The 27,731-nt window shown below is 43.4% G+C and overlaps 1 protein-coding gene, 1 long non-coding RNA gene and 1 pseudogene across 2 annotated transcripts; 1 reads left to right on the top strand and 2 right to left on the bottom strand.

Moving 5' to 3' along the window:
• Positions 1 to 1,359: 1,359 nt before the first annotated feature.
• Positions 1,360 to 3,716, bottom strand: LOC140589020 (uncharacterized). The gene is made up of 3 exons (XR_011990200.1): positions 3,398 to 3,716; positions 2,309 to 2,333; positions 1,360 to 1,725 (listed from the first exon to the last, which is right to left on the bottom strand). It is a non-coding gene; the product is annotated as an uncharacterized lncRNA (long non-coding RNA).
• Positions 3,717 to 6,105: 2,389 nt separating this feature from the next.
• On the bottom strand, positions 6,106 to 26,479 carry LOC111841098 (polymeric immunoglobulin receptor-like). Its single transcript, XM_072711598.1, has 7 exons — positions 26,422 to 26,479; positions 25,525 to 25,839; positions 15,977 to 16,291; positions 11,483 to 11,797; positions 10,425 to 10,739; positions 7,078 to 7,392; positions 6,106 to 6,479 (listed from the first exon to the last, which is right to left on the bottom strand). Exons 2-7 carry the CDS (start codon positions 25,625 to 25,627, stop codon positions 6,106 to 6,108), a joined length of 1,737 nt encoding a protein of 578 aa, XP_072567699.1. The 5' UTR covers positions 25,628 to 25,839; positions 26,422 to 26,479.
• LOC140588953 (E3 SUMO-protein ligase ZBED1-like) lies at positions 19,936 to 22,313 on the top strand (annotated as a pseudogene).
• Positions 26,480 to 27,731: the final 1,252 nt, after the last annotated feature.

Below are 27,731 nucleotides of genomic sequence, written 5' to 3'. Positions count from 1 at the left end.
GGTCGAATCGCCATTTTGCAGGTATATAACTCAAGAGCAAGCGTTTGCATCCGCCTTTATCCTTCGAAAGATGGGATACTCGTGCTGTGTGAAAGGCTGTCATACTAAATCACAAGGCAGAAAGGTGGACCACAACATAAGATTTTTTCGGATTCCCACTTGGAAAAAAGGATATGGACGGCAGGTATAGGAGGTGTTAAATTATTCCATGTATTATTATTTATTATGCATTTGTAAGGCTGTCTACATGATTACAGTTAACTTCATCATATAATTTCTAATAACTTAACTTGAACATAAGAACATAAGAAATTTATTGAAGTAGCCATTTGGCTGCATCCAGACCTGTTAGAATCTAATATGCCTGGACCATGTCCCCTCTTAGTCTAATTTGTTCGAGGCTGTACAGATTTGTTTGCAACTTGATTACAAGTTAGCGTATCTTTGCAGTGACGATTGTGTTGTCGCAGTCCTGCGTTCGAAATGTGAACAGATCCTACACCCAGCCATTGATGAAATGTCCGTGGGCTTCAAGAGATTTATAGTTCTTGAACTGTTCATATGTGTAAGCGCTGATACCATAAACAAGGTAGTTTGTTATATCCAGAGATGAAGTTAGAGGCAACAATGTCGCGTCGGAATTCCATTTTTTTATGTGAGATCATACGGATCTATATTGCTGATTGTTGACAATTTAGCCAAATACTGATCCCTGGCGTCCTTCGTAAGTTTTTCTCTGTAAGGAATTTTCTCGTTCTGCTTTTTCTTCTCCATTCTTCCTAGTGTTTGCGTCCGCGAATACCTTCAAAATGGCGAATGGGGGCGTGTCAGACAGTGCAGACACGTGACTGACAAAGACCGATTAAGTTAGCGACTCCCAAATCATCCATTGCTTTGTTTTGTCTCGCAGTTGCGTGCGCTTTGTTAAATGGGATTTTCCATTAAACGCTTTTCCCACCTCAAAACCTTATTTTACATAGATTGCAAAACGCTGTGCTTCCGGTTTCTGTTAAAAGCCTAAAATACTCCCAGATCGTCACGTCTTATCTTACGCTCCTCGTACTGCGAAGGGTATGCGCATGACCTCACAGCAGGCGGAAGTCACTGTACTCACACCCACTGAGTAGCAAAAAAGACTTAGGGGCAGTGATAGCGTTCGATTTGAATTCCGCAAAAACACACATATAAAATGGGAAAGAGCTGTCGTGCGATTGATTGCCAAAAACTAAATAAGTAAGTATAGGACGTGGATCGGTCACGCATGGCCGATTCCCGATCCGTCAAATAGGTCTGGATCGGCGCCGATACCGATCCGAATATCGGTATCGGTGCATCTCTACAAATAACCTGAAAGTGATGCATATTGAAATAACAAACACTTTATTTTATACTAATCAAGCAGGATAGTTAATGATATTTTTTCCATTATATGAATTAAAAGCGGCAGTTCACAGACCGCCAAGATAATACCTTACATTTACATTTATTCCATCTTGTCCAAAGCAACATACAAGTGAGATAAACAGCACATTGATCATGGCTGAAATACACACTGTAATGTGAGAGAGCTGCATGCCGTTTAAATACAGCTCACATCACTGTAAGATGCTCCTCTCTGGTGATTATCCCTCCCCATCACTGCAGTATCTGTGTGTCCCTCACAGCTCTCATCCTCAGCAGCAGCTCTCCACATGTAGAGGAGCATCTCGGTGTTACTGCCCCCTACTGGACAAGGAACAGATAAGCATTAACATTGGCTACTTAATTCGTCAGTTCAGGCTGAGGCACTAACACCTTCCTGATCAATAGCAGCACCAATAAGCCCAGTCCTACATACAGAGCCAGCTGGACCAAGGAGCTGAATAAGAGGTGAATGGATTTGAACAGTAAAGTCTTACATGCTTTATAGTAACATGGTTCAGCCACATCTGTACTATTACACAGGATACATGTGAGGAACAGGAGACATTAACAAAGAATATAAAAATAGCTGGAGAATTTTAACTGCCAGTTCTGCATGCTATATTTTTTTGTAAAATCCATCCATCCATCCCTTCATCCCTCCATCCACCCATCTTCCAAATATTTATTGAGATGATCTGAAGGGGGGCTGCAGCCTTTCCCCAGCAGCATAGGGCACAAAGCAGGGGTTCACCCTGGATGTGATGCCATCACAGGGATATTATAATTAAGGAAACAAAAGAAAAACAAGGTTCCCATAAAATAACAGAAGTTTCCCATCACTGTGTGATCAGGTAGATGCTCATAGCTGGACACCACACTGCTGTAAGTGCTGCTGAATGCTTACCTCTGTTTTTCATTAATCCCTCCTTCTTCATCATTTGCCAAAAAGGGACAGCATTGGAAACAAGAGAAAGGATTGTTAAATAAAAAATAAACAACCCTGTTCCTGGGGCCACTAGAGATTTTGGGCCCCATGAAAGCATATCAGACTGGGCCCCAAGCCCAGACCAATCCAATTATGTTCCTATTTTCTTGGGGCCCTGTCACTCAGGGGTCCTTGGAATCATCCTAATCCCCCCCCCCCCCCAATTCATGCACCCCTGCCATGATCTGTGAGCCAGTACAGACTGTGAGGGTCATTTCTAAAACTGAAAAAGAATAACCAAAATATTCAACTAAAAAGCTGGTTAGATGTAGAATAATAAATTAGAGTTGTGACCAAAGTGTCCACATCACAGGGCACTGATAGTGGGCAGGTGAGATAAATAATGTTATTAATATATCATAATGTATTTAAGGCAGAACTGGATCAGTTATTACAGAGTGCAACTGCAACACTGGCCTTTGCTGCAGTTAGAAACTACCTGCAGACAATCACCCAGCCTGTACACCTTTAGTAACAATTAATCCCTATAAATGTCTGAAATCTGAAGGGGAAAAGCAGTTTTAATGTATGATGTTTTCCAAACTGGATAATTGACTGTAAGATGAATATGTCTGTCTGTCTGTTTCCAGTAATGTGATGTATTATGAAAGACATCTGACTGGATGTCTGATTAAGAAAATAGTCAGATCTGTAATATTAATCATATCATACAAATGTATCATAAATTAGAAATAGATGTAACATGCAGATAACACACTCATGAAATTGATAAAGAGCAGGACCTGTAATTGATGAGGTTATCAGAATATATTATGGGATGTCTCCATTAGAGGTAATGCTGATATGTAAGTTAATCTTCCTGTACATTCATGCAGACACTTGAAATTGGTCATCAAACATCAGTAACTGACAGCAAATTAAGTTTTTAAATACTGAGATTTAAAACATTTTCTCCTGTGTTTGTGTTAATGTCCTTCCTTTCTACCTGAATGACATGTTACATACTGTGCATCTCATTGGCTACAGTCTGCAGTACAGACATCTTACCCTCAGTGACTGACAGGGAGACCGGTGTTCCCACAGCTGAACCTCTGCTGATCTCCACACCACACCAGTAGTAGCCAGAGTCCCCAGCTGTCAGATTGTTCATGGTCACATTGAAGACTCGCTTAACAGGATAATTTCTGATTGACACTTCACCACTTTTCTTTGGAGAATTAGTGCGTATTATGGGAGTACACGAACTCCAGTCACTCCCTCTGCACCAGTATTTCACATGTTGTTGATACATGTTGTCATAGGAACACGGGATGGTGACAGATCCTCCTCTCTGTACAGTCACCCTGTTCAGTGTCGGCACACCTGCAGGGACTGTATGAAAATTACCAAGCTGATTAACTCTCACTCTTTCTTACACCATTTATACACATATTAATAAAGAGTAAGTACCAGTCCTATGTTGGTTATATTACTGCACTCGGCAGATTATTAAGATTTGTTTTTTTCTTTCCTAGCACTGTATTTGCAAAAGTGCAATAAATGATTAACTGATGATTTAGTATAAGATTACTTCACAAAAACCTCCTTAGCTGGGTAGAATGGTTATTAAAATGTACATATATAGGGCAAACACCAGTAACTGTGAGACAAACTGATACGCTATTATGGTATGTTTATTTATATATTCTTACTTTTCTGTGAAATTTATGAATTGATTTAAAATTCATAAAATGAATCACATTTCTTAGCATATAACTGATCATATTTTACCTCCTGAAGCAACTCATTTAAACTGACATTGTTACTACTCAGGAGTCACATTTACTGTATTGATGAAAACTAATATTCTGTCCCACTTATATACCGAAATATTTTTCCTTTGTTTGTGTTAATGTCCTTCCTTTCTAGCTAAATCACATGTTACATACTGTGCATCTCATTGGCTACAGTCTGCAGTACAGACATCTTACCCTCAGTGACTGACAGGTAAACCCGTGTTCCCACAGCTGAACCTCTGCTGATCTCCACACCACACCAGTAGGAACCAGAGTCCCCAGCTGTCAGGTTGTTCATGGTTACATTGAAGACTGGCTTAACAGGATCATTTCTGATTGACACTTCACCATTTTTCTTTGGAGAATTAGTGCGTATTATGGGAGTACATGAACTCCAGTCACTCCCTCTGCACCAGTATTTCACATGTTGTTGATACATGTTGTCATAGGAACACGGGATGGTGACAGATCCTCCTCTCTGTACAGTCACCCTGTTCACTGTGGACACACCTGCAGGGACTGTATGAAAATTACCCAGCTGATTAACTCTCACTCTCTCTTACACCATTTATACACATATTAATAAAGAGTAAGTACCAGTCCTTTGTTGGTTATATTACTGCACTCGGCAGATTATTAAGATTTTTTCTTTCCTAGCACTGTATTTGCAAAAGTGCAATAAATGATTAACTGATGATTTAGTATAAGATTACTTCACAAAAACCTCCTTAGCTGGATAGAATGGTTATTAAAATGTACATATATAGGGCAAACACCAGTAACTGTGAGACAAACTGATACGCTATTATGGTATGTTTATTTATATATTCTTACTTTTCTGTGAAATTTATGAATTGATTTAAAATTCATAAAATGAATCACATTTCTTAGCATATAACTGATCATATTTTACCTCCTGAAGCAACTCATTTAAACTGACATTGTTACTACTCAGGAGTCACATTTACTGTATTGATGAAAACTAATATTCTGTCCCACTTATATACCGAAATATTTTTCCTTTGTTTGTGTTAATGTCCTTCCTTTCTAGCTAAATCACATGTTACATACTGTGCATCTCATTGGCTACAGTCTGCAGTACAGACATCTTACCCTCAGTGACTGACAGGTAAACCCGTGTTCCCACAGCTGAACCTCTGCTGATCTCCACACCACACCAGTAGGAACCAGAGTCCCCAGCTGTCAGGTTGTTCATGGTTACATTGAAGACTGGCTTAACAGGATCATTTCTGATTGACACTTCACCATTTTTCTTTGGAGAATTAGTGCGTATTATGGGAGTACATGAACTCCAGTCACTCCCTCTGCACCAGTATTTCACATGTTGTTGATACATGTTGTCATAGGAACACGGGATGGTGACAGATCCTCCTCTCTGTACAGTCACCCTGTTCACTGTGGACACACCTGCAGGGACTGTATGAAAATTACCCAGCTGATTAACTCTCACTCTCTCTTACACCATTTATACACATATTAATAAAGAGTAAGTACCAGTCCTTTGTTGGTTATATTACTGCACTCGGCAGATTATTAAGATTTTTTCTTTCCTAGCACTGTATTTGCAAAAGTGCAATAAATGATTAACTGATGATTTAGTATAAGATTACTTCACAAAAACCTCCTTAGCTGGATAGAATGGTTATTAAAATGTACATATATAGGGCAAACACCAGTAACTGTGAGACAACTGATACGCTATTATGGTATGTTTATTTATATATTCTTACTTTTCTGTGAAATTTATGAATTGATTTAAAATTCATAAAATGAATCACGTTTCCTAGCATATAACTGATCATATTTTACCTCCTGAAGCAACTCATTTAAACTGACATTGTTACTACTCAGGAGTCACATTTACTGTATTGATGAAAACTAATATTCTGTCCCACTTATATACCGAAATATTTTTCCTTTGTTTGTGTTAATGTCCTTCCTTTCTAGCTAAATCACATGTTACATACTGTGCATCTCATTGGCTACAGTCTGCAGTACAGACATCTTACCCTCAGTGACTGACAGGTAAACCCGTGTTCCCACAGCTGAACCTCTGCTGATCTCCACACCACACCAGTAGGAACCAGAGTCCCCAGCTGTCAGGTTGTTCATGGTTACATTGAAGACTGGCTTAACAGGATCATTTCTGATTGACACTTCACCATTTTTCTTTGGAGAATTAGTGCGTATTATGGGAGTACATGAACTCCAGTCACTCCCTCTGCACCAGTATTTCACATGTTGTTGATACATGTTGTCATAGGAACACGGGATGGTGACAGATCCTCCTCTCTGTACAGTCACCCTGTTCACTGTGGACACACCTGCAGGGACTGTATGAAAATTACCCAGCTGATTAACTCTCACTCTCTCTTACACCATTTATACACATATTAATAAAGAGTAAGTACCAGTCCTTTGTTGGTTATATTACTGCACTCGGCAGATTATTAAGATTTTTTCTTTCCTAGCACTGTATTTGCAAAAGTGCAATAAATGATTAACTGATGATTTAGTATAAGATTACTTCACAAAAACCTCCTTAGCTGGATAGAATGGTTATTAAAATGTACATATATAGGGCAAACACCAGTAACTGTGAGACAACTGATACGCTATTATGGTATGTTTATTTATATATTCTTACTTTTCTGTGAAATTTATGAATTGATTTAAAATTCATAAAATGAATCACGTTTCCTAGCATATAACTGATCTTATTTTACCTCCTGAAGTAACTCATTTAAACTGACAATGTTACTACTCAGGAGTCACATTTACTGTATTGATGAAAACTAATATTCTGTCCCACTTATACAGTATACCGAAATATTTTTCCTTTGTTTGTGTTAATGTCCTTCCTTTCTACCTAAATCACATGTTACATACTGTGCATCTCATTAGCTACAGTCTGCAGTACAGACATCTTACCCTCAGTGACTGACAGGGAAACCCGTGTTCCCACAGCTGAACCTCTGCTGATCTCCACACCACACCAGTAGGAACCAGAGTCCCCAGCTGTCAGGTTGTTCATGGTTACATTGAAGACTGGCTTAACAGGATCATTTCTGATTGACACTTCACCATTTTTCTTTGGAGAATTAGTGCGTACAATGGTTGTACATGAACTCCAGTCACTCCCTCTGCACCAGTATTTTACATGTGATTTATATCTGTTATCATAGAAACATGGGATGGTGACAGATCCTCCTCTCTGTACAGTCACTGTGTTCACTGTGGACACACCTGCAGGGACAGAATGAAAATTACCAAGATGATTAAATCTTACCCCCTCTTACACCATTTATACGCATAGTAATGAAGAGTCAGTACCAGTCCATTGTTGGCTACATTGCCGCACTCGGCTGATTATCAAGATTTCTTGATTTTTTTCTACTATGACTTTATTTACCAAAATGCAATAAATGATTAATTGATCATTTAGTATAAGATTAGCTCACAATCTCCTTAGCTGGATTAAATGGTTATTCAGTAATTGAGAGACAAACTGATGCTCTATTATGGTTTGTTTATTTATAAATTCATGCATTCAATGAAATTTACGAATTGATTTAAAATTCATAAAATGAATCACATTTCTTAGCATATAACAGATAATATTTTACTCCCTGAAGCAACTCATTTAAACTGACATAGGCCTGGACGATATGGCAAAAATTTATATCACGATATATTTCTTAATTTTGGTCGATACGATATAATTCCGATATCGATATGGACAATATTAAAAAGCCTCAGGAAAAAACTGCCGAGGACACGCACAATGGTTGTCTGCAAACTGAATTTGCAAAGTCTATAATACCTCCAGGCTCCTCCTATTAAAATTATATATTTTTTTTTTAAATAAAAACAGTACAAAAAAAAAAGGTTCACTTTTTTTTTGTATTTAGCCTTTACAAACAAGAAATGTGAAATAAACTATCAAATAAATAAAACTCTCAGACTCAGCTTATTAACAATAATATATTTCCATTTAAACTAGAACAGGCTGATTATTCATATACAGTCGAACCCGGTTATGTCGCCGGCCTAGGGGGTTGCCAAAAAGCGTCGAGATAACCGATGATCGAGATAACCGAAAACCAATATGGCAGCAATATATTAGTATGTGCTTGAAATGTATTTATGTGCGTTAATAACTGAGAATGTACATGCACGGGTTTTTGGCATTGCCGCGATTTGTTTGACGCGATCGGCATGCTATAAATATGTACATACATCGGGGCCGGTTCTAGACATGCATATATGAGGGGGCAGACAGAAATGTGAAGGGGGCACATGGTGGCGACAAAGGCGGGAAAGGGGTGGGGTGGTGCTCTGGATAACTGTTTTTGTCATGTAATTGGATTGCACTTTGTCAGGCCTCTGCCCTAAGACCTGTCCAACTTGGGTGTCCCACCTGAAGGCTAAGCTTCTGCTGGTGTACCTCTTAGGGTCACTGAGGCACGCAAAGCCCCTGACCACAGTAAGGTGGCAATCCCTCAGGGGGAAAACTGAAAAGTAAAACAAAAAATAAAATAAAATATTCCTCATCAGATTAAAAACAAGACATTTACCTTAATTGGATGGCCTATATCAAACATATTTGAACCCAACAAAACACTTTTCACTATTGCCAATATTACCAAAACTAAAAAGGGTAGGCTAAGTTATGAAAAAGAAAAAATCAATTCACCGAGTCTTGAAATATAAAACTGAAAAATAGGATCGGTCAGGGTTCATTTCACTACATGTTGTACTTGTTATAACTATGTATGTGACGAATAAAGAATCTTGAAATCACAACGAACAAGTCGCTCAATGAGAATGAATGACGTAACCGACTGGCTAAGCTGCTTCTAGCGCCAAGGTGGTTCAAATGGTACGATCCACACTAGGGGTGTCTAAAATCGTTTTACATAAAATTTTCCTACAAGATGAGGTTCTTTCTTTAAAAAAAAAAAAAACAAGAAAAATGTTAATACCACCCCCCCCCCCCCAAACTGCTATTTTTGTCTATTTGGGGGGGGTCTTGATCGGGGGGTACTGGGGGGTACAGTACCCCCCGATCAAGACCCCCCCAAATAGACAAAAATAATTCGAACCATGATCTCACTAGTCACTATGATTTTGACGAGAGAGATTGCTGTTTCCTCCAAACCTTCCGCAATCACGCAGCTCATTTCGCTTTGCCCTGCCTACTGAGAAACTGGCTCATTTGCATACTAACAGTGATTGGATGTTTAGCTGGGGGGAGGGTGAGTGGGGGATCTGCCGAGTGCTGCGTGAGCCCGCGCACAAACAGAGCGCGGAGGGAAAGAGCGAACAAGAAGTGAAACTTATCATCTCGTTTGTGCCTTTTTCAGTGGATTTTTCAGCTACTGTAGTAAATCTTGTCCATATTCAGTTTGTGGGTAATTATTATTTTCTTCCTCAACTTCTAAAAGTTTGATTTAAGGGGGCAGGACGTTTGCTTAAGGGGGCGTTGCCCCAGCGTAGAGCCGGCCCCGACATACATGTTGGCTAACAAAAGGCATACCACCAACTAACAGCAGAGATTTACCAGTATACAATAAAAACCACCGTCGTTTCTTGATACAAACCTTTAATTATATTCTCCAACATTGAAAACACAAAGATCGCTCACAAAATCACAAAAAACCTGCGGGGTGTACTGTAGTTCGTTTTCACAAAAAGCTAACCAGTGTCAAAATTAAATTCACGAGTCATTTCCCTCTGACGCAGCTCTGAAAAGTATCATACACGTGGTTACTATGGTTTCTTTACAAAGTCTAAAATGCTTTGTTGCTTTTGCTTTTAACAGTCTGCTTGAAAACAAATGCTTCAATATTATTTATGCTGTCTAAAAAAGTTTTACCTGGATCACGTTTCACAGCTGCGTTGTTCAGCAAATTACCATGCGAATGCGATTTGAATACGCACTGTTTAGCACTTGTGATACATTTTTAAAAGCCGGTGAATATATATAATATTCAAATGTATATCGAAATATCGGAAATGTGTTTAAAAATCGTATCACCGTTATCGAAAAAAATTATATCGCGATATATATTGATATCGAATTATTGTCCAGCCCTAAACTGACATTGTTACTACTCAGAGGTCTCATTTATGCTATTGATGAAAACTAAAATTCCATCTCTCTTATTTACTAAAATATTTTCTCCTGTGTTTGTGTTAATGTCTTTCCTTTCTGACTGAATGACATGTTATACTGTGCATCTCATTGGCTACAGTCTGCAGTACAGACATCTTACCCCCAGTGACTGACAGGGAAACCCGTCTTCCCACAGCTGAACCTCTGCTGATGTCCACACCACACCAGTAGGAACCAGAGTCACCAGTTGTCAGATTGTTCATGGTCACATTGAAGACTCGCTTAACAGGATCATTTCTGATTGACACTTCACCACTTTTCTTTGGAGAATTAGGGTGTACTTTGGGAGAACATGAACTCCAGTCACTCCCTTTGCACCAGTATTTCTTATGTTGTCGATATATGTTGTCATAGAAACATGGGATTGTGAGAGATCCTCCTCTCTGTACAGTCACTGTGTTCAGTGTGGACACACCTGCAGGGACAGCATGAAAATCACCAAGCTGATTAACTCACTCCCTTTTATACCATTTTTACACAAATTAATACAGTCAGTACCAGGCCTCTGTTGGTTGCATTACTTCACTATGTAGAGTATTATTTTTTCTTTTACTATCACTGTATTTGCAAAAATAAGTGTAATGAATGATTAACTGATCACTTAGTAAAAGATTAGCCAGCAAAAACCTGCTTTGCTCGCTTGTACTAATTTAAATGTACATATACTGTATACGCCACACATCAGTAAGAGAGCCAAACTGATGATCTTTTACGATTTTTATTTCTGTATTTTTTAGGGCTGTCAATAGATTAAAATATTTAATCGTGATTAATTGCACAACTCTCTATAGTTATTCACAAATTAAATAATGAATTTATTCAACATTGAACATTTACCATTAAGGGATTTTTTCAGGTGTCAATATTGTTATCAATATTAGAGTTGGCAAGGCATGATTGCTTTTTGCCAATGTATGCATTTATTATTGGAAATCAATTACTAACAATACACAACAACAAAGATTGTCCAAAGATCATCAGAAACCCTTCTTCACTTAAGAAAAACTCAAGCGCAACAATAGAAAACTAAAATTTGGTCCCTCTTACATAACAAAATATTTTCTAATGTGTTTGTGTTAATGTCCTTCTTTTCTGACTGAATGACATGTTACATACTGTGCATCTCATTGGTTACAGTCTGCAGTACAGACATCTTACCCTCAGTAACTGACAGGGAAACTTGTGTTCCCACAGCTGAACCTCTGCTGATCTCCACACCACACCAGTAGGAACCAGAGTCCCCAGATGTCAGATTGTTCATGATCACAGTGAAGAGTCGCTGGCCAGGATCATCTCTGATTGACACTTCACCATTTTTCTTTGGAGAATTAGTGCGTACTATAGGAGTACATGAACTCCAGTCACTCCCTTTGCACCAGTATTTCACACGTTGTCGATATATGTTGTCATAGAAACATGGGATGATGACAAATCCTCCTCTCTCTACAGTCACCGTGTTCAGTGTGGACACACCTGCAGGGACAGTTTGAAAATCAGCAAGCTGATTACTGTAACTCTCACTCCCTTTTATACCATTTCTACACAAATTAATACAGTCAGTACTGGGCCTCTGCAGGTTACACAGGGTTTCCGCGGGTCTTAAAAAAGTCTTAAAAAGTCTTAAATCACTTTTCCGTGAATTAAGGCCTTGAAAAGGTCTTAAATCAGACCAGCAAGTCTTAAATTCATATGATCATGGCATTAATTTTTGTGAGGGATTGTTTCCTCGTGTGTTTTGATTTTAAAGAGAAGCGAAAGCGTAATTTCTGTGCTACATGGCTTAGATCGCTCAATATTCATTGAACGGTAGATGGCGTTATGTGCTGCTTCATCTGTCAGTAACCCGAAGAAGAACTTGACAAGCATGCGCAGATGAACCCTTTCTTCTAAAGCGCGCTATTTAGACATGTAGTGCGATTGGAAGGCCGAAGAATACGTATATTCTTATGATTCTTATGATTATAATATAATATCATAATTCTTATGATTATAATATATTCGTATGAATTTCCCTACGATATTTTTTTTTTCCTTAAATTTTCTTTATTTGGTCTTAAAAAAGTCTTAAATTTACTCTTAGAAAACCTGCAGAAACCCTGTTACAGTACTTCACTATGTTTATTATTACGTTTTTTTTTGCTATCACTGTATTTGCAAAAATAATAGTGTAATGAATGATTAATTGATCACTTATTAAAAGATTAGCCAGCAAAAACCTCCTTTGCTCGCTTCTACTAATTTAAATTTACATATATAGGCCAAACATCAGTAACACAGCCAAATTAATGGTCTTTTATGATGTTTATTTATATATTTGTGCTTTTCTGCAAAATTTATGAATTTATTTAAAATTCTCAAACTGAACCACATTTCTTAACATATTACTGATCATATTTTACCAACTGAGGCAACTCAATTCATTTCACATTTTTACCACTCACAGGTATCATTTAAGGTACTGTATTGATAAAAACTAAAATCCGATGCCTCTTATAAATGAAAACAGCCCTAATGTGTGTATATATATATATATATATACAATGTATGTGTCACGTCCCGCTCCGTCCGCTCCTAATGTGTGCCACGCCCACCTCATTACCTCGTGTTCAATCCTGATTCCGATCGCCTGTGTCCTATTGAGTCTGGTCTGTCTTTCCTATTTAGTCCTCGTCTGAGTCCGTCTCCGGTAGATCCGTCATTAATGTTGCCTGTTGTGATTCCCCGGTCCCGTCTTTCCCGAATAAATCCCTGTTGCAACCCGACTTCCTGGCTCCGTTCCCCTGCTTCCCTGCTCGCCTCTCCGCAACCGTGACAGAATGACGGATCTCCCTGAAGACGCATCGCAGCAGGGAGAGGATCTTTGGCTCGCCCTGTTGCAGGAAACTGCGTTCTGGCGAGAGCTACCGGAGATCCAAGAGGATCCCGGCTGCTACGCCCTCGTGGATCGGAGCTGGACCCTGCTACAGGGAGTGACTCCGTCCACGGAAGCGCACGCTATGGCGGAAGTGCGTTCCCTCCTACGACAGCTCGTCGGCCAGGTAAAAGAAAAGCGGCTTCAGCCGCTCGCTTGGCCAGAGGCAACCCCGCCATCACCCACCACACCCGGCCGGGTGAAGAAAAAGAGGCGCAGGGGAAAGAGAGAGAACGCCGTCCCGTCGATCTCCCTGGGAGCCTGCTCTCTTCTCCCCGCCTGGGATGACATCACCGCTGCCTGCCTGGCTTCCATGCGGAGAAGTCACCTCCGCTGGAGGCCTACTTTTATCGGCCGGAGCGTCTGGGGCACGGTGGAATACGCGCCGTAAGAGACGGCATTCCCCGGGTCCCTATAGCCCTTAAAGGGGCAGCGCCGACGCACTCGGCACCCCTCCTGCCTGCTCCGGAACTGCTTGATCCGGATTTGCCTGCTGCCGCCGCCGATCTGCCCGCAGCTGCGCTGCCTGCTGCCGCCGCCGATCTGCCCGCGGCTGCGCTGCCTGCTGCTGATACCGCCGCTCTGCCCGCGGCACCGCCTGCTGCTGATGCCGCCGCTCTGTCAGCGGACCTGCCTGTCCTGTCTGACCCGCCGATCCTGCCTGACCCGCCTGTCCTACCTGACCCGCCAGTCCGGCCTGCTCTGCCTGCAGTCCCTGCAGCTGCCACCACTCTGGCTGCGGCACCCGCCGCGGTGCCCCCTGCTGGCCGCGTGATGGCGGCACCCGCCGCGGTGCCCCCTGCTGGCCGCGTGATGGCGGCACCCGCCGCGGTGCCCCCTGCTGGCCGTGTGATGGTGGCGCCTGCTGCGATGCCCCCTTCTGGCCACGTGATGGCGGCGCCCGCTGCGGCGCCCCCTGCTGGCCAAGTGACTGCAGCGCCCGACGAGGCGCCCCCTGCTGGCCGCACACCCAAGGTGCCCTCCGAGGTGCCTCTTGCTGGCCACGTGACGGCGGCGCCCGTCCTGCCGGCACCGGAACTGCCCGTCTCGCCTGTCCTGCCGGCTCTTGACCTGCCCGTCTCGCCTGTCCTGCCGGCTCTTGACCTGCCCGTCTCGCCTGTCCCGCCGGCACCTGAACTGCCAGTCTCGCTTGTCCTGCCGGCTCTTGACCTGCCCGTCTCGCCTGTCCTGCCGGCTCTTGACCTGCCCGTCTCGCCTGTCCCGCCGGCACCTGAACTGCCAGTCTCGCTTGTCCTGCCGGCTCCTGTACTGCCCACCTTGCCGGTCCTGCCGGCACCGGAACTGCCCGTCTTGCCTGTCCAGCCCACGGCCCTGCCTGAGGCCGCTCCTCCCGGCCTGCCCTGCCTGCCTGTGGCCACGCCTGTGGCTCCGGCTGTGGCACCTGCAGCCACGCTCCCGGCTCTGCCCGAGCCCACTCACTCGGGCACCTCTCTCCGGGATCCCTTACCCTTGCCCCGACAAGGCCAACGCCACCTGGGACCCCGCCTCTCCGTGTCCAACAAGGGACGGGGACATAGGCGAAGGGCCCGGGTCCCGTCCGCCCTGCCCCCTGGCTCGCCCGTTCGGCCCCTGGCGGTGGCTTGGTGGCTGCCTGCGGGTCCTCCGGCTCGGGGTCGGCGGTCCCCTCCGGGTTCCCCCCTGGGTCCTCGGGGCCAGTCCTCGGTCCCGCCTCCGGGTCCTTGTCGGCCGCCTCCGGGCCCCCCTGCTCCGGCTGTGCGTCGGACGGCGCCTTTCCCGGCTCCGGCCGCGCCTCCGCCTGCCGCGGCTTCCCCCTTTGGCCTGCCTGCACTGGTGTTCCCTCCTGCTACCTCCTTGTCCCCTCCGTCACTCCCTCGTCCCGCTCCCTTGGTCCCTGGGTGGTCCCCTCCGGTTCCCTCCTTCCTCTCGCCTGCGGCCCCTCCGCCCGCTGCCCGTCGCCCGCCTGGGCTTCCTCGTGCTCCCCTTGTTCCTCCTCCCTTTCCGTTCGTCCCGCCTGTCTCTCCTTCTGGTCCCTTTGTTCCTCCTTTTGGCACTCCTGGCCCTTTCGTGTCGCCTGTGGGTGTTCCCCTTGTGTCTCCCTTCTTGATCTGTCTGTCCGCCTTCCCTGTCCTCTGTCAGGTCCTGTCCTTCTTTTCGTCCCTGTTCTTGTTTTGCGTCTCCGTCCGGTTCCCTGGTTTTGGTTGACGTTCTGTTTTGTCTTTCAGGTCCTGTTCCCCGGTTTCGTCCCGTCCGTCGCCTCCTCTCTGGCGCGCCCGGTGTGCGCGCCTTTGGGGGGGGGTTCTGTCACGTCCCGCTCCGTCCGCTCCTAATGTGTGCCACGCCCACCTCATTACCTCGTGTTCAATCCTGATTCCGATCGCCTGTGTCCTATTGAGTCCCGTCTTTCCCGAATAAATCCCCGTTGCAACCCGACTTCCTGGCTCCGTTCCCCTGCTTCCCTGCTCGCCTCTCCGCAACCGTGACAGTATGTAAAATGTATGAATTGATTTAAAATTCATAAACTGAATCACATTTTTCATCATATTACTGATCATATTTTACCTCCTGAAGCAACTGATTTAAACTGACACTTTTACTACTCAGAGGTCTCATTCATGGTACTGATGAAAACTAAAATTCAGTCCCTCTTATATGCTAAAACCATTCTCCTTTGTTTGTGTTAATGTCCTTCCTTTCTGACTGAATGACGTGTTACATACTGTGAATCTCATTGGCTACAGTCTGCAGTACAGACATCTTACCCTCAGTGACTGACAGGGAAACCCGTCTTCCCACAGCTGAACCTCTGCTGATGTCCACACCACACCAGTAGTAACCAGAGTCCCCAGCTGCCAGCTTGTTCATGGTCACATTGAAGACTCGCTTAACAGGATCATCGCTGATTGACACTTCACCACTTTTCTTTGGATAATTAGTGCGTACTATGGGAGTACATGAACTCCAGTCACTCCCTCTGCACCAGTATTTCACATGTGTTTTATACATGTTGTCATAGGAACATGGGATGGTGACAGATCCTCCACTCTGTACAGACACCGTGTTCAGTGTGGACACACCTGCAGGGACAGCATGAAAATCACCAAGCTAATTAACTCTCACTCCGTCTTACACCATTTATACACATATTGATGTATACTATCACTATATTTGCAAAAGTGCAATAAATGATTAATTGCTGATTTAATATAAGATTAGTTCACAAAATCCTCCTTAGCTGGATAAAATGGTTAAATGCATGTATATAGGGGAAACTTCAGTAAATGAGACAAACTGACGCTCTATTATGGTATGTTTATATGGTGGTGGTGTAATGGTGTGGGGGATGTTTTCTTGGCACACTTTAGGCCCCTTAGTGCCAATTGGGCATCGTTTAAATGCCACAGCCTACCTGAGCATTGTTTCTGACCATGTCCATCCCTTTATGACCACCATGTACCCATCCTCTGATGGCTACTTCCAGCAGGATAATGCACCATGTCACAAAACTCGAATCATTTCAAATTGGTTTCTTGAACATGACAATGAGTTCACTGTACTACAATGGAGCCCACCCAATAGAGCATCTTTGGGATGTGGTGGAACAGGAGCTTCGTGCCCTGGATGTGCATCCCACAAATCTCCATCAACTGCAAGATGCTATCCTATCAATATGGCCCAACATTTCTAAAGAATGCTTTCGGCACCTTGTTGAATCAATGCCACGTAGAATTAAGGCAGTTCTGAAGGCGAAAGGGGGTCAAACACCGTATTAGTATGGTGTTCCTAATAATCCTTTAGGTGAGTGTGTATATATATATATATTAGGGCTGTCAAAATTAACGGGTTAACGCGGATTAATCCATCATTAATCTGATTAAAAATTTTTACGCAATTAACCATCTGCAGCACAGAATGACTCAAAATCCCTGAAATGTCTCTGTCAACCCATTTCGGGCAGTTTTGGTGCTTTCCATTTGCCCCCGGAACTCGTATTCTGAGTCGGATTCCGGAGTTTTGAAGCCGTAAGTGATGACACGTGCGCTCCCGTTTCTCGGAGATCCGAGAAATATTTCGGAGCAGCACAGAGGATCCCGAGTTCAGAATCCAAGATGACTGCGCCCATTATCAACAGAAGGGAAAGTTGTAGTTTTATACTGTTTAAGCACTACTTCTCATTTGTGGCTCATTAAATCGGTCGCACACACTATACCGTCCAACTTATCTGTGGACATGTTGCTACAGAGTTTTATACATAAAGCACCGCACGTAATGTGTTAACTGATATTGCTAACAATGGAAATTAACTGGGCTAGAATTGGATTTCATGATTAGTCAGATTTTTTGTCGGATTTACGGTAGTTCAGGCTAATTGTAAGTGAATGAAGATAAAGACCATTTAAACTGAGGTACTTTAAATCCGACAAGTTGTCAGGCTAAGCAAAAAATCTTGCTTTTTGATATAGGTCCATGGAATTGCACTTCTGTGGCAGATGGAATGCATCCGACTCATGTTCAAGATGTTCAATAAACATGTTAAGTGCACATATATTCCCCTTTTTCTTGAGTCTGTTTGCTCATGCAAAATGAAATGCGATTAATATAGATTAAAAATGAATGATTTTAATCGTGATTAATCAAAATTAATCCACAGCAACCCTGTGATTAATCTGATTAAAATTTTTAATCGTTTGACAGCACTATATATATTGATTCGATAAACAACAGAGCAAAGCCGTCGTGATTGATGTAGCAATACCGATTGATGCCAACATCAACATCAGGAAAAAGGAACACGAGAAACTAGAGAAATACCAGGGCCTCAAAGAAGAACTTGAGAGAGCCTGGAGAGTGAAGGCATTGGTGGTGCTCGTGGTCATCGGGGTACTTGGGGCAGTAACCCCCAAACTGGAGGAGTGGCTAAAGCAGATCCCAGGAAAAACATCAGACGTCTCACTCCAGAAAAGTGCAGTACTAGAAACAGCTAAGATACTGCGCAGAACCCTCAAGCTCCCAGGCCTCTGGTAGAGGACCCGAGCTTGAAAAGGACGAGACCACCCGCGGAGGGTGAGGAAAATCATTTTTTATATATATATATATATATATATATATATATATAAGTGCTGTCAAACAATTAAAATTTTTAATCAGATTAATCACCGGATTGCTGTGGTTTAATTTCGATTAATCACGATTAAATATTAATTTTTAATCTATATTAATCACATTTCATTTCGCATGAGCAAACAGACTCAAGAAAAAATGGAATATACACTCACCTAAAGGATTATTAGGAACACCTGTTCAATTTCTCATTAATGCAATTATCTAATCAACCAATCACATGGCAGTTGCTTCAATGCATTTAGGGGTGTGGTCCTGGTCAAGACAATCTCCTGAACTCCAAACTGAATGTCAGAATGGGAAAGAAAGGTGATTTAAGCAATTTTGAGCGTGGCATGGTTGTTGGTGCCAGACGGGCCGGTCTGAGTATTTCACAATCTGCTCAGTTACTGGGATTTTCACGCGCAACCATTTCTAGGGTTTACAAAGAATGGTGTGCAAAGGGAAAAACATCCAGTATGCGGCAGTCCTGTGGGCGAAAACGCCTTGTTGATGCTAGAGGTCAGAGGAGAATGGGCCGACTGATTCAAGCTGATAGAAGAGCAACTTTGACTGAAATAACCACTCGTTACAACCGAGGTATGCAGCAAAGCATTTGTGAAGCCACAACACGCACAACCTTGAGGCGGATGGGCTACAACAGCAGAAGACCCCACCGGGTACCACTCATCTCCACTACAAATAGGAAAAAGAGGCTACAATTTGCACGAGCTCACCAAAATTGGACAGTTGAAGACTGGAAAAATGTTGCCTGGTCTGATGAGTCTCGATTTCTGTTGAGACATTCAAATGGTAGAGTCAGAATTTGGCGTAAACAGAATGAGAACATGGATCCATCATGCCTTGTTACCACTGTGCAGGCTGGTGGTGGTGGTGTAATGGTGTGGGGGATGTTTTCTTGGTACACTTTAGGCCCCTTAGTGCCAATTGGGCATCGTTTAAATGCCACAGCCTACCTGAGCATTGTTTCTGACCATGTCCATCCCTTTATGACCACCATGTACCCATCCTCTGATGGCTACTTCCAGCAGGATAATGCACCATGTCACAAAACTCGAACCATTTCAAATTGGTTTCTTGAACATGACAATGAGTTCACTGTACTACAATGGAGCCCACCCAATAGAGCATCTTTGGGATGTGGTGGAACAGGAGCTTCGTGCCCTGGATGTGCATCCCACAAATCTCCATCAACTGCAAGATGCTATCCTATCAATATGGCCCAACATTTCTAAAGAATGCTTTCGGCACCTTGTTGAATCAATGCCACGTAGAATTAAGGCAGTTCTGAAGGCGAAAGGGGGTCAAACACCGTATTAGTATGGTGTTCCTAATAATCCTTTAGGTGAGTGTGTATATATATATATATATATTAGGGATGTCAAAATTAACGGGTTAATGCGGATTAATCCATTATCATGATTAATCTGATTAAAAATTTTAACGCAATTAACCCATCTGCAGCGCAGAATGACTCAAAATGCATGAAATGTCTCTGTCAACGCATTTCGGGCAGTTTGTCCAAGTAGAGTTACCTTCGCACATGCACAAATAGGCAGTTGATTTGATAGTGACAGACAGCACAACCAATCAACTCAATATGGAAGATGATAAACAGCACATTGGCCCTCTCGATGGGAAATTTGAGTATAAATAAAAACAAGACGGAACAGTTGACCGACAAAGTATTATGCACATTGTGCAGTAAGGAATTTTCTTTTTCCAGCTTAAAATACCACATTAACGCGAAGCATACATTAGTCGGAAATGCCGCTAGCACTTTGGCTAACGTGTCGCACAGCTTGCGAGAAACCACTCTCACGGAGCATCGGGGCTTCAGCAAGTCTACCTCGGACAAATTGACTGACACAATTGCCAAGTGGATTGTAACAAACTGCAGACCTATTAATATCGTCGAGGACACGGGCTTCACAATGGTTTTGCAAGTTGTCTCTCAAGATGCATTGTACAAAGCTCCAACAAGAAGCACAATAATGTCAAAAATTAATGGGCTCTATGAAACTTAAAAGGTAAAAAAGTATGAAGATTTAGCTGTAGCCAAACATGTCACCCTGTTAGGTGACTACTGGACTTCTGTGAGTAACAGTAACTATCTTGGTGTTACTGCACATCTAATTACTGCTGCATGGGAAATAAAGTTGTTTGCAAGAAGAATAATGAAGACAGAGGAGCGTCACTTCACAGAGGCATGTGCTGAACATTTCTTAACAGTAGCACGTGAGTGGGAAATTGAAGGAAAAATCACAACTGTAGGGACTGATTGTGCACAAAACATGACAGATGCAGCTAAACTTTTGCCATTTGAGCATATACCTTGTGTGACACATCTGACAGAAATATATCACTGTGAGTCTTGGTGACAGTGGATTTGTGAGCGCATTGTCCAAGTGTCGGAAAATTGCAGGCCACTTCAAACATAGTCCAGCTAATGCCTCAGAGCTGGAAACACAGCAGACAACCCTGGGGCAGTGGAAGGAGCCATTGATCCAGGAAGTGCCAACACACTGGAATTCAACACTAGAAATGGTCAAGCGTCTAAACCGCAACCAAGCAGAAATTAAAGCGACCCTTGACCAACAGAGCCACAAACCTGTCATGCTGACGCCACAAGAATGGGACAAACTGCAGAAACTGGAGTCTCTTCTGGAGCCCTACAAGTAAGCAATCTATATACAATTTAGGCTGAAATAAAATGAATTGATTAAAGAAAATCCATTTCTTGTTTTAATAACCATTTTGTTCTTCTTCCATCTCTCTCTCTCTGTTTGTTTGTTTACACTACAGGTATTGTTGGAGTACGCCGCTCCACCGGGTCCGGATGAGAAGGGAACACGCAAAGGAGACTCTCAGTTTGATTATAAATGATGCTTTTATTTGGTAATGCATTCTATTGTTAATGCCTCTTATTGCTTTAATGCGAGCCGGCTCGGGAACAGACTGCCTACACACCCCCAGTGTGTCAGCTCAGCGTGTTCTAGGTGATAAAGCTTTACGCAGTCTTATATACTTGCATTATTCTGGGTTACTTCCTTGTTACATTGTAGCACACAAGCAAAAGAATAAAAGTCAAGCTGGTATATTTCCATTACGCAGTCTCTCATATCTACTGGGTTCTCAGAATCTTTGTTGTTCACAGGTGCAGACATACTTCTCGGAACAAGATTCCATATAAGGGGCAAGCAGAACATTCGTGGTTATAGGTGTGAGACTGTTCTATGCTTTTTGCAGCAGCTCAATGTTTTGCAGACATATTTCCTGTCGCGCACTCTGTCAGCTCTCCTGCCTGCCGCCCCCACAGTATGTAACAGATTCTGGGTGGGGAATCCCTACATTTCCTGCTCAGTGGTACTGCCTGCCCTCTGCCACCTGCATCGTGTGATGGAAACCTCTGATGATGACCCTGCATATGTAGCTAGGTTTAAAACAGCATTCCAAGAAGACCTAACCTCCTGTCAAGAAAACTATATCAACAATGAATGGCTCAAGATTGCAACAGCTTTGGATCCTCGTTTCAAGGACTTGAAGTGCCTCCCCAAGAGTGACAGAAAGAAGGTGTGGACCACACTTGGAAGACTGCTGCATGATCAATCCCCACCTCGACAGACTTGTGAAGATGAGCCGCCCAAGAAAATGAGTCTTTTACAGATGGGCTCAGATTCAGAATCAGATGCGGAGTTGCTGCCTGACGGAATCATGCACTTGTACAGAGCAGTATGCAGGACTGTCCCTTGGAGTGGTGGTCAGCTCATTTGCTTAATACATCAGATGATGCCACACATACAGTTACTCTTTAGAATGCCTGTGGCCTTGGCATGGAGCCGATGTCGTCAGACGGTGCCCAACCTTCTCAGGGTGTTTCGCCCCTTATCCGCTACACCCTCCATTTGGCGGGTCGGCAGTGGTGGCCAGGTCACTGCCCATCAGCTCCAGGCCTCCAGCCCCCCTCCTCCCTTTTAAACCACAACCAACAAGAGGCTCTTTCTGCTGCCTCTCCAATCCTGCGCACAGCTGTCTTGCGGTCCTTGCCTGATACGCCGAGTGTAGTGATCACCGACCATACAGACTGTGCCGGAAACCCCCTACACCCCACCTCCACTGGAAACAGCCACATTTGCCATCCTATTTCAGATACTTCCTCTCATGGGCCTCATCACAGCCTTCTTCCCATGGGACAGTCAGTTCTACCATGATGATCTTCTTTGCCTGCTCTGACCAGATGACTATGTCAGGTCTCAAGGTGGTCTGGACGATGGGGGGGGAAAATGAGCTTCCTACCCAGGTCAGCTATCATCTCCCATCCTTGTGCCCCCTGGAGGATGTTGGTCCTGGTTCTCCTTGCAGAAGATGGCTGCTGCCCTGCCCTGATGAACTGCAATGCTGGTGTTTGTGGCTTGAGTGGTTGCAGTCTTCTCCTGGCCTGCTCCAGGAAGTCTGCAATTACACTGAGCACCTGATCATGCCGTCACCTGTATCTCCCCTGGGCCAGAGCTGTTTGACACCCTGCTAGAATGTGGGAGAGTGTGCCATTCTTCCCACACAATTTGCAGAGTGGATCCTCCCTCAGGCCCCACCTTGCCAGGTTTGCAGGTGACGGGAGTGTGTCATACAGACCTCAAGAGGAAACTCACACGGAACGGCTCCAGCCTCCAGATTTCGGTCCATGTGACCCTCCTTTCTGGGAGGTCCCATCTGGTCCAAGTTCCTTGGGTTGCTAGTTCAACAGCCTTCGCCTTCCGTGTCTCTTCCACTTGATGACGCACTTCGGCTTGCACCATCTCTCTCCTCTGCTGCACAGTTGCCTTCCCCCACTGGATGAAACGGGAGGTTCCTAGTCCCTGCCGGCCAGTGCAGACATTGCCAATGATATCCCTCAACTCCATGGAGCTTTCATCTTGCCTAACTGCGGTGTCTGCTACCCACTTGCGGCCTGTTCTTGTTATGACCCCCGCATTGCTGACACGCTCGTCTTTAGAGTCTCTGAGTATCATTACCACCCTGCACTTAACCACCTTGAACTCCTCCACCACAAATGAGAATGGAAGCTGAAGCTGGCCAGACTGAATATAGAGCCCCACTGCTGTGAAGCTGGGAGGGATACCAAGCCACCGCCTCAGATGTGTGTTTATTCTCTTCTCCAACTTCTCCACTGCAGTCATTGGAATCTCATATACTGTCAACGGCCACATCAGCCTTGGTAGAAGCCCATGCTGGTAAATCCAGGATTTGAACTTGCCAGGTAGTCCCGACCCGTCAATCTTCCTCAGCCACTCATCTGCCTGTTTTCCAGTGTCAGAGATGTTGTTCCTGTCGCTGAGAGTGTCATCGTACCACTTTCCCAGGCATTTGATGGGATTCTCCCTGATTGTTGGAATCTGTTCACCTTGGACGTGGAGTTTGAACGCATTCGTCAGCTTCCCCCGCCTTATCACCAAACTCCGTGACTTCCGTGACACTGTTCCGTGTGAGGGACTTTTCTCAGTTGCAGGCAACATTGTAAATAAGAATCGGTCAGCTCTCCTCTCGGACAATGTCAACAAGTTAGTTTGTCTTAGTAACTGGTTGAAAGAGGAGTAACAGGGCCACATTAATGTGGATAAATGTTTAGAGAGAGTTTTTGTTAAATGTTCAAGATGCTCAATAAACATGTTAAGTGCATATACACTCACCTAAAGGACTATTAGGAACACCATACTAATACGGTGTTTGACCCCCTTTCGCCTTCAGAACTGCCTTAATTCTACGTGGCATTGATTCAACAAGGTGCTGAAAGCATTCTTTAGAAATGTTGGCCCATATTGATAGGATAGCATCTTGCAGTTGATGGAGATTTGTGGGATGCACATCCAGGGCACGAAGCTCCCGTTCCACCACATCCCAAAGATGCTCTATTGGGTTGAGATCTGGTGACTGGGGGCCATTGTAGTACAGTGAACTCATTGTCATGTTCAAGAAACCAATTTGAAATGATTCGAGCTTTGTGACATGGTGCATTATCCTGCTGGAAGTAGCCATCAGAGGATGGGTACATGGTGGTCATAAAGGGATGGACATGGTCAGAAACAATGCTCAGGTAGGCCGTGACATTTAAACGATGCCCAATTGGCACTAAGGGGCCTAAAGTGTGCCAAGAAAACATCCCCCACACCATTACACCACCAGCCTGCACAGTGGTAACAAGGCATGATGGATCCATGTTCTCATTCTGTTTACGCCAAATTCTGACTCTACCATTTGAATGTCTCAACAGAAATCGAGACTCATCAGACCAGGCAACATTTTTCCAGTCTTCAACTGTCCAATTTTGGTGAGCTCGTGCAAATTGTAGCCTCTTTTTCCTATTTGTAGTGGAGATGAGTGGTACCCGGTGGGGTCTTCTGCTGTTGTAGCCCATCCGCCTCAAGGTTGTGCGTGTTGTGGCTTCACAAATGCTTTGCTGCATACCTCGGTTGTAACGAGTGGTTTTTTCAGTCAAAGTTGCTCTTCTATCAGCTTGAATCAGTTGGCCCATTCTCCTCTGACCTCTAGCATCAACAAGGCATTTTCGCCCACAGGACTGCCGCATACTGGATGTTTTTCCCTTTGCACACCATTCTTTGTAAACCCTAGAAATGGTTGTGCGTGAAAATCCCAGTAACTGAGCAGATTGTGAAATACTCAGACCGGCCCGTCTGGCACCAACAACCATGCAGCGCTCAAAATTGCTTAAATCACCTTTCTTTCCCATTCTGACATTCAGTTTGGAGTTCAGGAGATTGTCTTGACCAGGACCACACCCCTAAATGCATTGAAGCAACTGCCATGTGATTGGTTGATTAGATAACTGCATTAATGAGAAATTGAACAGGTGTTCCTAATAATCCTTTAGGTGAGTGAATATACATATACACACTTTTCTGTAAAATGTATGAATTTATTTAAAATTCATAAACTGAATCACATTTCTTATCATATTATTGATCATATTTTACCTCCTGAAGCAACTGATTTAAACTGACACTTTCACTACTCAGAGGTCTCATTCATGGTACTGATGAAAACTAAAATTCAGTCCCTCTTATATGCTAAAACAATTCTCCTTTGTTTGTGTTAATGTCCTTCCTTTCTAGCTAAATCACATGTTACATACTGTGCATCTCATTGGCTACAGTCTGCAGTACAGACATCTTACCCTCAGTGACTGACAGGTTAACCCGTGTTCCCACAGCTGAACCTCCGCTGATCTCCACACCACACCAGTAGTAACCAGAGTTCCAAGTTTTTAGATTGTTCATGGTCACAGTGAAGATTTGCCGGTCAGGATCATCTCTGATTGACACTTCACCACTTTTCTTTGGAGAATTAGTGTGTACTATGGGAGTACATGAACTCCAGTCACTCCCTCTGCACCAGTATTTCACATGTTGTTGATATACGTTGTCATAGAAACATGGGATGGTGACAGATCCTCCACTGTGTACAGACACCCTGTTCAGTGTGGACACACCTGCAGGGACAGTATGAGAATCACCAATCTGATTAACTCTCACTCCCTCTTTATACACATAGTAATAACTGTAGGTTACAGTACTTCACAATATTAACTTTTGTTTTGATTATTCGCTGTATTTACTATCACTATATTTGTAAAAGTTAAATTGTGTAATAAATTAACTGATCATTTAGTATAAAATTAGCCTGCAAAAACCTCCTTTGATGGTTTACATTTATTTATTTTACATAAATAGATCAAATACCAAAAACAGAGCCAAGCTGATGTCCTTTTACAGTTTATTTACATCTTTATGCTGTTCATTTAAATTTATGAATTTATTTAAAATTCATAAACCAAATGACATTGATTAACATATTACATATCATATTTTACCAACTGAGGCAACTCAATTAATCTCACATTTTTACCACTCACAGGTGTCATTTAAGATATTGATAAAAACTAAAATCCGATGCCTCTTATAAATGAAAACATTTTCTCCTGTGTTTGTGTTAATGTCCTTCCTTTCTGACTGAATGACATGTTACATACTGTGCATCTCATTGGCTACAGTCTGCAGTACAGACATCTTACCCTCAGTGACTGACAGATAAGCCCGTGTTCCCACAGCTGAATCTCTGCTGATCTCCACACCACACCAGTAGTAACCAGAGTCCCCAGTTATCAGACTGTTCATGGTCACAGTGAAGACTTGCTGGTCAGGATCATCTCTGACTGACACTTTGCCCTTGTGTGGAGAGTCAGTGCGTACTATAGGAGTACATGAACGCCAGTCATTCCCTTTGCACCAGTATTTCACATGTTGTTGATATATGTTGTCATAGGGACATAGGATGGTGACAGATCCTCCTCTCTGTACAGTCACAGTGTTCAGTGTGGACACACCTGCAGGGACAGTATGAAAATTACCAAGCTGATTAACTCTCACTCCCTCTTACACCATTTTTACACATAGTAATAAAGAGTATGTACCAGTCCACTGTTGGTTATATTAACTGATGATTTAGTATAACATTAGCTCACAAAAACCTCTTTAACTGGATTAAATGGTTATTTAAATGTACATACACAGGGCAAACATCAGTAACTGAGAGACAAACTGATGCTCTATTATGGTATGTTTTTTATACCACATGCCTGTGTTCCCGCCTGTCTCTCCCTCTTTCTCATGCTGCTATACTCAGATCTGCCGGAGCCTAGACGAATATTGCACTCGATCATTTTGCTTGCACTGCCTCTGATTTCCTCAACTCTGGCTAATACACAATTATTCTTACTTCCTCCCTCACCCCTTCTGGGGTGTGCTCCATGGAGCACAATGTCGTTGAAGAGTTTATGCCTCTGCGGCCTGCAAGACATCTACCTCGACCTCCGGCAACTACCCTCCAACCTGCCTGCCCTTGGCTCAACACGATGCCTCGCCATCCATCCTGCGGCTGTGTGTCTATTAATCCTGCCATCGTGCATCAAGCACCACGTGCCTGCACCGGTCGGCCGCTGCATTGAGACATATATTTCAACCCCTGTATTAGCTTAGTCACTTCCTCTTGTCTGTATTAGCTTAGTCATTTCATCTTGTTTGTTTGACTCATCTGCCGGCCCCTGGAGGATGGGCTCCCCCTTTGGGTCTGGTTCCTCCCAAGGTTTCTTCCTCTTAGGGAGTTTTTCCTTGCCACCGTTGCCTTTGGCTTACTCAATGGGGGGTCCTTACGAGGCAGAAATGTAAAGCGCATTGAGACAATGTAATGTTGTGATAATGCGCTATATAAATAAAATTGAATTGAAAAAAAATTGAATATATTCATACTTTTCTGTAAAATGTATGAATTGATTTAAAACTCACAAACTGGACCACATTACTTAGCATATAACTGATCATATTT

The sequence above is a fragment of the Paramormyrops kingsleyae genome, chromosome 4 (assembly GCF_048594095.1).
Source record: "Paramormyrops kingsleyae isolate MSU_618 chromosome 4, PKINGS_0.4, whole genome shotgun sequence".
Taxonomy (NCBI): Eukaryota; Metazoa; Chordata; class Actinopteri; order Osteoglossiformes; family Mormyridae; genus Paramormyrops; species Paramormyrops kingsleyae.
This window is presented reverse-complemented; position numbering and strand designations above follow the sequence as displayed.

Bases quoted from the DNA above. Each gene is read 5' to 3' on its own strand.
- LOC111841098 (XM_072711598.1), bottom strand. From the start codon at position 25,627: ATGAACAATCTAAAAACTTGGAACTCTGGTTACTACTGGTGTGGTGTG. The intron at 16,292-25,524 runs GTAAGATGTCTG...CTGTCCCTGCAG, and splicing joins TAACCTGTCAGTCACTGAGG to GTGTGTCCACACTGAACACG. The intron at 11,798-15,976 runs GTAAGATGTCTG...CTGTCCCTGCAG, and splicing joins TTCCCTGTCAGTCACTGAGG to GTGTGTCCACACTGAACACG.